This window comes from Salvelinus alpinus, chromosome 18 (assembly GCF_045679555.1).
Source record: "Salvelinus alpinus chromosome 18, SLU_Salpinus.1, whole genome shotgun sequence".
In the NCBI taxonomy this organism is placed as follows: Eukaryota; Metazoa; Chordata; class Actinopteri; order Salmoniformes; family Salmonidae; genus Salvelinus; species Salvelinus alpinus.
In genome coordinates this window covers 30,627,208-30,639,574 of record NC_092103.1, presented here as the reverse complement: position 1 = coordinate 30,639,574, position 12,367 = coordinate 30,627,208, and the positions used below count along the sequence as shown (strand labels likewise).

Sequence of the window (12,367 nt, the reverse complement as noted above, 5' to 3'; positions counted from 1 at the left end):
CCTGTAGTGTAAGCCTGTGGGAGCTTGTCAGGAATGCATTTGTTGTCTATAGCTCGTCTCTCTCCCCCTCCATCCCTCCCTCCCTCTTTCTCTCCCTCCGTCACACTCTGTCAGTGCTGCAGGGTTGTGTTCTGTCTGTTTAACAGGTTATATGTTAGCAGGAGCCAGGGGGATAACCTCTAAGAGGTGGGGCCCTAGAGGACTCCCCACAGACACATAGCTCACTGACGTCTTCTCTTCTTACACATGACCCCTATCATTTCTGTCTGCCTCAACAAACTACCCCCTGCTCCCCTGTAGTGTACACCCACATACGCACACACACATACAGACGTATGAAAACGCGCACACGCACACGCACACACACACACACACACAATCATGTACTGTACACACACACACACACATCCATCAGCCACACTCATCATCACTCACAGCACTGCTCAGGCTATGTGTGTGGGTGCAATCATGCCTCTCAGAGTCTCTGAATGTTATTAATGGATATAGGCAACAGAGTGTCCATTCACAACCGCTGTGTTTCTCTGTGAATACCTATGGAGATATGTCATTTGTTCTGCCCTGGACTGTCTTCCACTACACTGGATACAAACTTATTTCCATTGATAGAGTAGTTTCCCAAAGGCATTTTGGTTTTTTATTGTAAACAATCTGACAATGCAATGCTGTACAGTATATTATGATCAAACCTAGAGAAATTAGGAAATCCTGGCAATGTTGTATTGTTACAGAGTCTAGCTCCTGTATTTTACCTTAGGATTGTAGTTGGACTTTAACCAGGCCTACCTGCAGTAAAACCCTGTCCTGGACAGTTTGTCTATGATAAGAGACTAGTTCAATCTACAGCAGGGGGGTAAGATTATAGGCAGATTATAGTTTCTCTCTGTTGGCCTTATGTTGTAAGGACATTGTTTTGTAAGCTGTCCAGCACCTTGGTTGCACCTAAGCTACCTTTTAAGCTACCTTTTAAGCTACCTTTTCCTCACTCACCTGTGTTTATACTTTATGGCCCACTGTCTACAGTATAAATACGGTGAGCCTCTCCACTAGCAGGTATTACAGTAACATCAAGCAGAAACCATTACACATCCATGACATGAGTCTCCATATTGAGAGTATAGAAACAGTACCTGTACCAACTCTGTACAAGGCTCTTTTACATGAAGCACTGGAGCAATTTGAGCCTCACTATTTAATCAGGATGGGGTAAGGTTAGTAGACTCGTGGCCTCCTGTAAATACAAACCTGTTTGTCTGTGTGTTCAGGCCATTAAGTTACTTAACGGCCCAGTACTCTGGCTCCCCCGTCCACTCAAATGATACCCTATTCCCTGTATAGTGCACTACTTCTGACCAGAGCACTAATGGGCCTGGTAAAAAGTAGTGCACTATAAAGGGAATAGGGTGCCATTTGGGAGGTAACTCATGTAACAAAGTTCTAACGGCATGCCTCCACAGTGACATCATGCCCTCTCCCCAGAAGGTCTTCCTCCCAGTCTGAGAAAACTACATGAAGAGGGATACATCTGGCAACATTTCGCATCTCAAAATCTGTCTGGCCTTATTTCTCTCTCATCCTCCACTCTCTTGCTCTTGCTCTTCTTCTCTCTCGCTCGCGCTTTCTCTCTCTCTCTTTCTCTCTCTCTCTCTTTTTCTTTCACTCCTACCCTCTCTCTCTCCTTTCTCTACTCTCTCTCTCCTAACTCTCTCTCATCTTTAAAAAAAAAAAATGTCTTCCTGTAAACCCTCTCTCCACCAAAAGGCCCTGTATTTTCCCACACACAGCCACTCAGCCATTGTTTTCCTCCAGGAGCTGTTCTGGTGCTCCAGAGGGAGGGGGCAGGCAGGCTTCCTGTCTGCCCAGGGTGGTGTGGGAAACACGGGGGGAGGTGCCTGTCACAGACGCTCTGCCTTGAGTACATGGTGACAGAGGGGAAATGAACTCAAAGAAAGGAACTGGGTGAAAAGTGCCCATAGGGACAGATCTAGAATCAGTTTACCTCCTAGAAATTTGACCTCAATTTACTCTAAGAGGCACGCTTGGTCAGTGATGAAATCTGTATTCTGATATTCTGGGGTTGGTGGCACAGATCTAGGAACAGTTTACCTCCCCTTAGGGTAGAATACTAAACTGACATCAGTGTCCATGAACAATTTAATGTGAGGCACTCACGCATCCCTTGTCTGTCGCTTGGCTGATGATGACATCTTTATTCTGTGTAGTGGGGGGTAGCATTGACCGTACCATCCTTTATACTGCATTGTCGGAACTAGAAGCACAAGCATTTCGCTACACTCGCATTAACATCTGCTAACCATGTGTATGTGACTAATAAAATTTGATTTGATTTGATTTGATTTATACCCTCAGTTAGAGTCCCACCTCAAAGTGGCTGTGATTTCTTACTTCTTTGATTCAGTAATTCAGTAGGGTGTCCAATGTCCATCACTCATACTGCCTTAGTCATAAAAATGAACATCCAAGTGAAATCAAAGTTCACATCAGCCACTCTAACTTTTTATTACTAAATTATTGGGAGCCTTTTTACTGAGTTATTATATCAGTTGATAATGATTGATGTGTGCACCTATCCCCATTACACGTTGTCTTCGTGACATTAGAAAATAAATAGTCAACTGATGAAATGCTATTTATTTGTGCCAAATAAACTGTCAAGGCATCAGCTCTTTTTTCCATATCAGTTGATAATGATTGATGTGTGCACCTATCCCCATTACACGTTGTCTTCGTGACATTAGAAAATAAATAGTCAACTGATGAAATGCTATTTATTTGTGCCAAATAAACTGTCAAGGCATCAGCTCTTTTTTCCATAAAAAGAGGCGGAATCTTTTTCAACGGGATGTGGAGTGAGCGAGAGAGAGAGGGGAGTGTTTGACAAGGCACAGCAGACTGCTCTCTCGGGACGTATGGGACTAGAGCAGCCCATACTGGGAGTAGCGGCGGATCTCAAAGGGCAGGCTGCGGCCACACAAAATAGTCGGAAAACAAGCAGCGATTAGCGCGCAGAGAGGAATGCGACCCAAATTGAAGTGGTGTGTCATTGGGAACCCGCGCGAGGTTCCATGGAGCGATGTTTCACCTATTTAGTAAATCGTAAGTGTTCCTATCTTGCTATCATATTGATAAAAACTCTGTTGGTGTGTTAATGACGGATAGCTACAGTTGCTGCCCGCTGTTTGATTTCGCGACCTCCACCCTATTTTCCCCGGGGATATAAACGAGTTACTGTCGCTAGCTACGCTATTGCAAACAGTCGTTACAGTGTTGTTACATTATGTTTACGTCGGCTATATGGCTTGAAGAAAATAATTACTGGAATGGGAATGCTGTTCGGGTAGACAGGAACAAGTCAAGCAGACTGGTTGGAAATAGTAAATGAAGGAGAAGGAGGAATTAGGGACGCGCTCAGACTTGAACAGGGAAATATTTTGCCCCAGGGGCGAATCTACTGTAGGCCTAGTGCAGAACAAGACTTCAAAGCATAGTTCACTTTACTGTTGGGAGGAAATTACGTGTAATCATTTGGTTATTCACTCATCTCTATTAGTCAATTATCGTTCTATTGTGGTTTTGGTCTGTAATAGTTCTGATGTTGTTTATATACAGAATAGAGGAGAGCGAGAGAGAGAGAGATCACCAGCTTGCTCTGAATACCAGTGCAGTCATGCAGTAGGTCTACTAGTGTTTTGCCTTGTCAATGTTGACATACTTTATCTGCCTAATACGTTTTTGCATTTAGCAAGCAAGCCTTCCATTCCTCCATTCTTACTGACTTCTGCCTCCTTTCCTACCCGTTTTCTTGCGGGGTACATGCGACATAGTGAAGTAGGCTAACAGTAGGTCAGCAGTTCCTTCTCTCTCTCCACATGTACCCCTCTTCTCATATCTTCATCGCCTTCTCTTCTCACAGTGCTATCACTTCCATTAGCACTTGTTTAAGGATGTCGTTGTTATGCAATGGTTTAATTAAGAAGCCTGCTTGCTTGTAACTCATTTATATTTTCCCCTGCAGCTCAGATACTGCATGATAACTCTTTATGTAATGTGTTTATTTGACAGTGTCCCTCTCTGCTCATCCTCTTTTTTCCCTCTGCACACACACACACACACACACACACACACACACACACACACACACACACACACACACACACACACACACACACACACACACACACACACACACACACACACCTCTTTCGCTCTCTCAGCAGGGAGTAGCCTAGTTAAAACCCATAGTCATGCTTACACTGTTAAAAGTGGGACGGCACTGTTGTTCATCTGAAGTGGTTTTCTGATTGGTACGATACAAATTACACTTTGGTTTATCTAACCTATTCTATTCAATGTGTCTGAAGTACAATAACGAATTTATAGATCAATGTGATTTTTGGAATTGAATGAAAGCTTCTAATTTGCTTTCCACCTCTCAAGCACATTCACATTGCATAGTGGTGGTTGCAATGTAGCTGTGGCAGGAAATTGATTAACAGGAAATATATCATTAATTGCTTGTAACCTAATTAGGTTGCAACAAATATTACATTTTTCAACTGAGAAAACCTAACATTATTTTAGGTTGATCCAATGAGTCATTTTTACAGTGTACCATCACCATCCTATGTGTCCTCATTCTCCTATTTATACTGAACAAAAATATAAACGCAACATGCAACAATTTCAAAGATTTTACTTAGTTACAGTTCATATAAGGAAATCAGTCAATTTAAATAAATTCATTAGGCTCTAATCTATGGATTTCAAATGACTGGGCAGGGGTGCAGCCATGGGTGGGCCTGGGAGGGCATAGGGGTCCACCCACTTGGCCGCCAGGCCCTCCCACTGGGGAGCCAGGCCTAGCCAATCAGAATCAGTTTTTCCCCACAAAAAGGCTTTATTACAGACATAACTACTCCTCAGCACATATGTGGCATTGTGTTGTGTGACAAAACTGCACATTTTAGAGTGGCATTTTATTGTCCCCAGCACAAGGTGCACCTGTGTAATCATCATGCTGTTTAATCAGCTTCTTGATATGCCACATCTGTCAGGTGGATGGATTGTCTTGGCAAACGAGAATGCTCACTAACAGAGATGTAAACAAATTTGTGCACCACATTTGAGAGAAATAAACTTTTTGTGCATATGGAACATTTCTGGGATTTTTTATTTCAGCTCATAAAACATGAGACCAACACTTTACATGTTGCGTTTATATTTTTGCTCAGAGTATTATTGAGACAGCTCTACTGTAGCACTATACATGTAGCTCTACTGTGTAGCACCATTTAAAAGGCATTGAAGGACTCCTCTGAAAGCCCACTTCACTTTAGAAAGTAAACCCTAGTCTTGATTAAATGCAATAGTGTAACAACAGTGTGACTACATGTGTAACAATATCTATAGTTATGACTACTTTTGAGAATAAACGTCTGTAGTTAAAAAGGCAAAACTAGATATAAAAAAACGAGTTAAAAAAGACAAACTGATATAAACAGAGAGGATATAGTGAGGTTGAAATAAACCTTGGCTTTGAAGAGCTCAACATAAACTAGTTTTATTTCTGAGGATTTTTTCACTCCTCTCTTCTCCCTCCTCTTTCTCTCTGTCCTCCCTCCTCTTTCTCTCTCTTCTCCCTCCTCTTTCTCTCTCTTCTCCCTCCTCTCTCTCTTCTCCCACCTATCTTACTTCCTTCTCCCTGTTGCCTCCCACCCTCAGTTCAATGATCTGTGGGTCAGAGGGCACACTTCCTGCTCCAACATGAGGCTCCCTCTCATCCCGTGACCGGAGAGATTGGAAACCAATCAAGAGTGTTTACTCCATGCTTATTTCCTGGTTGGGGCGTTCCCAGGTTTAGTTGACCAGGCCATGCCATGTTTTCTCTACATTGGAAGGGAAGGAATGGGGAGGTCTGTGAGTATACAGTATCTTGCTAAGGTAGTATCTCTGCTGGCTGTGACCAGTCATCTCTCTGGCTCCTGTAGACAGACTCAGACAGGATAGCCGGGAAGATCTCTGCTGGCTGGGACCAGTCATCTCTCTGGCTCCTGTAGACAGACTCAGACAGGATAGCCGGGAAGATCTCTGCTGGCTGGGACCAGTCATCTCTCTGGCTCCTGTAGACAGACTCAGACAGGATAGCCGGGAAGATCTCTGCTGGCTGGGACCAGTCATCTCTCTGGCTCCTGTAGACAGACTCAGACAGGATAGCCGGGAAGATCTCTGCTGGCTGGGACCAGTCATCTCTCTGGCTCCTGTAGACAGACTCAGACAGGATAGCCGGGAAGATCTCTGCTGGCTGGGACCAGTCATCTCTCTGGCTCCTGTAGACAGACTCAGACAGGATAGCCGGGAAGATCTCTGCTGGCTGGGACCAGTCATCTCTCTGGCTCCTGTAGACAGACTCAGACAGGATAGCCGGGAAGATCTCTGCTGGCTGGGACCAGTCATCTCTCTGGCTCCTGTAGACAGACTCAGACAGGATAGCCGGGAAGATCTCTGCTGGCTGGGACCAGTCATCTCTCTGGCTCCTGTAGACAGACTCAGACAGGATAGCCGGGAAGATCTCTGCTGGCTGGAACCAGTCATCTCTCTGGCTCCTGTAGACAGACTCAGACAGGATAGCGGGGAAAATCTCTGCTGGCTGGGACCAGTCATCTCTCTGGCTCCTGTAGACAGACTCAGACAGGATAGCCGGGAAGATCTCTGCTGGCTGGGACCAGTCATCTCTCTGGCTCCTGTAGACAGACTCAGACAGGATAGCCGGGAAGATCTCTGCTGGCTGGGACCAGTCATCTCTCTGGCTCCTGTAGACAGACTCAGACAGGATAGCGGGGAAGAGGGCAGCACGAGAAAGAAGTCTCTCTGAATCAGTGTCATATTATGGTAACGTTCTTCTGCCCTCCTCTTGCGCTCTCTTGTTCCCGTCCTCTGTTTGCAGGCACCATGCTGTGTGTTTGAGGTCACATTGAGATCAGAGGGGGTGTAGCTATGAGCTGATGCTGTGACGGATCAACAAAGAGCTCTGGTCTTTGTCTATGCATGAAGGTCTCCTGTTAAGTCGCCAGTATCAGATCTACCTGGAGTATCTGCTCATCAAGCCTGGTATTCATGCTGATGTTCCTTGTTCTCTCCAGATTGTATACTGATATTATATCCACCGTATACATGGCTCTCAAGGCATAGGATGTGCTTCCCATGATGTGTTCTATTTCATTCTGTGAGAAGAATAACTGTTCCTTGAACGTTGTCTTCATCAACCTCTGACCTGATTGGCTCATTAAGGGTTATTTATATCCTGACCTTTGTCCTCATTAATGCATCCCTTTTACCCTGAAACCGTTGAAGATCAGTGACTCTCTCTTTAGACCACTTTGTCCCCTGCTGTGATTACTGGGACACACACACACACACACACACACACACACACACACACACACATCCATCATCTGTCTGTCTATTTCCTATAGTGGTCAATAATAATAACATTCTGGTCAGATCTGGTCAGGTCTAGTCAGGTCTGGTCTAGTCAGGTCTGGTCAGGTCTAGTCAGGTCTGGTCAGGTCTAGTCAGGTCATGTCAGTTCTGGTCTAGTCAGGTCTGGTCTGGTCTATTCAGATCTGGTTAGGTCTGGTCAGGTCTAGACAGGTTAGGTCAGGTCAGGTCTAGTCAGGTCAGGTCTAGTCTGGTCTAGTCAGGTCTGGTCTAGTCAGGTCAGGTCTAGTCAGGTCAGGTCTGGTCTAGTCAGGTCTGGTCTAGTCAAGTCTGGTCTAGTCAGGTCTGGTCTAGCCAGGTCTGGTCAGGTCTGGTCTAGTCAGGTCAGGTCTGGTCTAGTCAGGTCTGGTCTAGTCAGGTCTGGTCAGGTCTAGTCAGGTCTGGTCATGTCTAGTCAGGTCTGGTCAGGTCTGGCCTAGTCAGGTCTGGTTTTAGTCAGGTCTGGTCAGGTCAAGTCTGGTCTAGTCAGGTCTGGTCTAGTCTGGTCAGGTCTAGTCAGGTCTAGTCAGGTTTGGCCTAGTCAGGTCTAGTCAGGTCAGGTCTGGTCAGTTCTAGTCAGGTCTAGTCAGGTCAGGTCTAGTCAGGTCTGGTCAGGTCTAGTCAGGTCTGGTCAGGTCTGGTCAAGTCTTATCTGGTCTGGTCTAGTCAGGTCTGGTCAGGTTTGGTCTGGCCTAGTCAGGTCTGGTCTGGTCAGGTCTGGCCTAGTCATGTCTGGTCTAGTCTGGTCAGGTCTAGTCAGGTCTAGTCAGGTCCGGTCTAGTCAGGTCAGGTCTAGTCAGGTCTGGTCAGGTCTAGTCAGGTCTGGTCTAGTCTGGTCAGGTCTAGTCAGGTCAGGTCTAGTCAGGTCTGGTCTAGTCAGGTCAGGTCTAGTCAGGTCTGGCCTAGTCAGGTCTAGTCAGGTCAGGTCAGGTCTAGTCAGGTCTGGTCAGGTCAGGTCTAGTCAGGTCTGGTCAGGTCTAGTCAGGTCTAGTCAGGTCTGGTCAGGTCTAGTCAGGTCAGGTCTAGTCAGGTCTGGTCAGGTCTAGTCAGGTCTAGTCAGGTCTGGTCAAGTCTTATCTAGTCAGGTCTAGTCAGGTCTGGTCAGGTCAGGTCTGGTCAGGTCTGGCCTAGTCAGGTCTGGTCTAGTCAGGCCTGGTCTAGTCAGGTCTGGTCTGGTCAGGTCTGGTCAGGTCTGGCCTAGTCAGGTCTGGTCTGGTCAGGTCTGGCCTAGTCATGTCTGGTCAGGTCCGGTCTAGTCAGGTCAGGTCAGGTCTGGTCAGGTCTGGTCAGGTCTAGTCAGGTCTGGTCTAGTCAGGTCAGGTCTAGTCAGGTCTGGCCTAGTCAGGTCTAGTCAGGTCAGGTCAGGTCTAGTCAGGTCTGGTCAGGTCAGGTCTAGTCAGGTCTGGTCAGGTCTAGTCAGGTCTAGTCAGGTCTGGTCAGGTCTAGTCAGGTCAGGTCTAGTCAGGTCTGGTCTAGTCAGGTCAGGTCTAGTCAGGTCAGGTCTAGTCAGGTCTGGTCAGCTCATCCTCTGGCCTGTTGAAGTGGCCAGCTGCTCTGCTACGTTAAACAACAAGGGCCATGACACCATGACAGATGCACCTGAATAGTCTCTCTCCTCTGTCTGGGTCCTATAACAGATGTTACACAGAATACGCAGAAAACATCCCACCCAGCATGTAGCGTGCTCTTTCATAGTAATCTGTGTGTGTTGGCCTGATTTCACCTGCTGACCTCTGCACCCTAGATCCGGCTGTGTTGGATCCACAACAGCTGTTGTTTAACCACAGGACCTCGGCTTCCAGCTAGCTCTACCCATAATGCACTTCTTCTGTGCTGTGAGTCAGGCATCCCAACGGGCTCCTAAAGGGTCCTGGCAACAGATAGAGAGCCACAGAGATCTGCTCCTGTAGATGATGTCATTTATAGCCAACACAGCTTCCTGCTGTCTCTGCTCCCTTTGTGTTCCGTGGGGGTGGGGGGGTTGTGTGTGCGCGTGTGCGTGTTTGCCTGTGTCACAGCCCTCAACCCCCCCTTTATTCCCCTCCAGCTAGAAATGCATGTTTCTGTGTTCAGCTGTTTCTCTCATACAGTATGTGTCTTTACATCTCCTCTCAGCGAGGCAGGCAGCAGGCTCAAAGTGAATTGGTGTGTTTGCTGTGATTATTCCTCAATAAATTGGTAGAGGCACTGAAAGGCTCAGTGTTTCATCCCCTGTTGTGCGGTGCTGGGCTGCCTGGAGACATCTGTTTCGTCGTCCATCTCCCTCGTGTCATCCCCCTGTTTTGTCTTGATTGCATCGCTCTTTGAGAGAGTGATAGAGTGAGGAGTGGTCCACTCCTCTTCCTCTGTCTGTACAAGGCTAGAGGACACTAATGCAACAGCACCAAACCGCTTCTACTCTCTCCATTCTTTCTCTCCCTCTCTCAAAACCAATCAAGGCCATATACTGTGTCAGATGGCCAATGGGTAATTATTATATCTGGCTGGGGGTTCTGTGGAGAGAGATTCCACTGTAAGTCGAATTCTAGGATAGCTGAAGCTGCATTAACTTATTAGCTCCAACTTTTCCTGTGTCTCCTCTAGTGACCATATTATTACATTGTTATTACCTCTAGTACATCATCTGAGTGTATTTGCTGAGTTTCTCTCAGTCTCTGGGGTTCCCTGAGGTATCTCAGTATGTGACAGTGACTTGGTTCTGTTCTGTCTGTCTGATTAATAGACAGGTTCCGCTCACACACAACTTCCGTTCCGTTCCAGTGATTCCTGTCAGGATCTCTCCGTTCTGTTTTCCTCTCGCTCCGTCTTGTCCAAGCTCGTTCCACCACAGATGTTGCGATTGACAGGAGGACACACACACACACACGAGCATTGTTGCATCCATATAGAAAGAAGAAACAAATACATTGACTTTGAGATAATTCAACAAAAAACATACGCACCAAACGATTACGTGTCTAGATCTGTTGTGAGGAGACCGGAGGGACTCATTATTCCATCTGAACAGATAGAAGAGGAGAGATGTGGAGAGAAGAGAAGAGGAGCGATGTGGGAGATGTGGAAAGAAGAGGAGAGAAGAAGAGAGGAGAGAAGAGGAGAGAAGAGGAGCGATGTGGGAGATGTGGAAAGAAGAGGAGAGATGTGGAAAGAAGAGGAGAGAAGAGGAGAGAAGAGGAGCGATGTGGGAGATGTGGAAAGAAGAGGAGAGAAGAAGAGAGGAGAGAAGAGGAGCGATGTGGGAGATGTGGAAAGAAGAGGAGAGAAGAAGAGAGGAGAGAAGAGGAGCGATGTGGGAGATGTGGAAAGAAGAGGAGAGAAGAAGAGAGGAGAGAAGAGGAGCGATGTGGGAGATGTGGAAAGAAGAGGAGAGAAGAAGAGAGGAGAGAAGAGGAGAGAAGAGAAGAGACGAGGAGAGGAGAGAAGAAGAGAGATATAATGTCTGTGTGTGGTTGTGTGTGTTTTGTAATGTTGTGTTGAACAACTGTGTGTGTCTGTTTGTGTATACGTGCGTACGTGTCAGACCATTTTCCTTTGATGTGTATGTTAGAGTGTTTGTGCCATGGTCCATGCCCAATTGTTCCTACGGCTGGCTGGCTGACTGGAGCGTTAAAACGCAGCACAGGCTACAGAGGAGATCACTACAGCTCCAACACATTACCCAATCATCTCGCTAGTCTGAAAATATTTTTCCCAATCATCTATCTAGTGTGAAAAGATCTTGTCCAATTAGTTCACTGGATCTCTTACCTAGTCAGCTGGCCCAATCATGTCTCTATTCTCTGCATCTCATACCCAATAAACTCAGTGTTGTCAGCCTCTTAGCCAGTCAGCTTACTGATCTGCAGATTGCCCGGTTAGCCAACGTGCGGGAGCACTGGTTGGTCGGGCCAATTAGGTAGTATGTACATGAATGTATAGTTAAAGTGACTATGTATATATGATAAACAGAGAGTAGCAGCAGTGTAAAGAGAGGTTGGGGGGGGGGGGGCACAATGCAAATAGTCCGGGTAGCCATTTGATTACCTGTTCAGGAGTCTTATGACTTGGGGGTAAAAACTGTTGAGAAGCCTTTTTGTCCTATACTTGGCACTCTGGTACCGCTTGCCATGCGGTAGTAGAGAGAACAGTCTATGACTGGGGTGGCTGGGGTCTTTGACAATTTTTAGGGCCTGCCTCTGACACCGCCTGGTGTAGAGGTCCTGGATGGCAGGCAGCTTAGCCCCAGTGATGTACTGGGCCGTACGCACTACCCTCTGTAGTGTCTTGCGGTTGGAGGCCGAGCAGTTGCCATACCAGGCAGTGATACAACCAGTCAGGATGCTCTCAATGTTGCAGCTGTAGAACCTTTTGAGGATCTCAGGACCCATGCCAAATCTTTTTAGTTTCCTGAGGGGGAATAGGCTTTGTCGTGCCCTCTTCACGACTGTCTTGGTGTGTTTGGATCAGTCTAGTTTGTTGGTGATGTGGACACAGAGGAACTTGAAGCTCTCAACCTGCTCCACTACAGCCCCGTCGATGAGAATGGGGGCGTGCTCGGTCCTTCTTTTCCTGTAGTCCACAATCATCTCCTTAGTCTTGGTTACGTTGAGGGATAGGTTATTATTCTGGCACCACCCGTCCAGGTCTCTGACCTCCTCCCTATGGGCTGTCTCGTCGATGTTGGTGATCAGGCCTACCACTGTTGTGTCCTCTGAAAACTTAATGATGGTGTTGGAGTTGTGCTTGGCCACGCAGTCGTGGGTGAACAGGGAGTACAGGAGGGGACTGAGCACGCACCCCTGTGGAGCTCCTGTGTTGAGGATCAGCGTGGCAGATGTGCTGCTACCTACCCTTACCACCTGGGAGCGGTCGG

At 46.9% G+C, this 12,367-nt stretch overlaps 1 protein-coding gene across 5 annotated transcripts in view; it reads left to right on the top strand.

The window, feature by feature from the left end:
• Nucleotides 1–12,367, top strand: part of LOC139544181 (disabled homolog 2-interacting protein-like) — a 267,245-nt gene that overhangs the window by 170,297 nt on the left and 84,581 nt on the right. Inside the window, exon 1 of one of the 5 annotated variants that reach the window (XM_071351000.1) lies at nt 2,916–3,135. The exons of the other annotated variants lie outside the window; for them this stretch is intronic. Coding sequence (XP_071207101.1) covers nt 3,113–3,135 — 23 coding nt within the window. The 5' untranslated portion in view covers nt 2,916–3,112. Of the gene's footprint in view, nt 1–2,915; nt 3,136–12,367 lie in introns of those variants that run through there. 5 annotated transcript variants of the gene reach the window in all.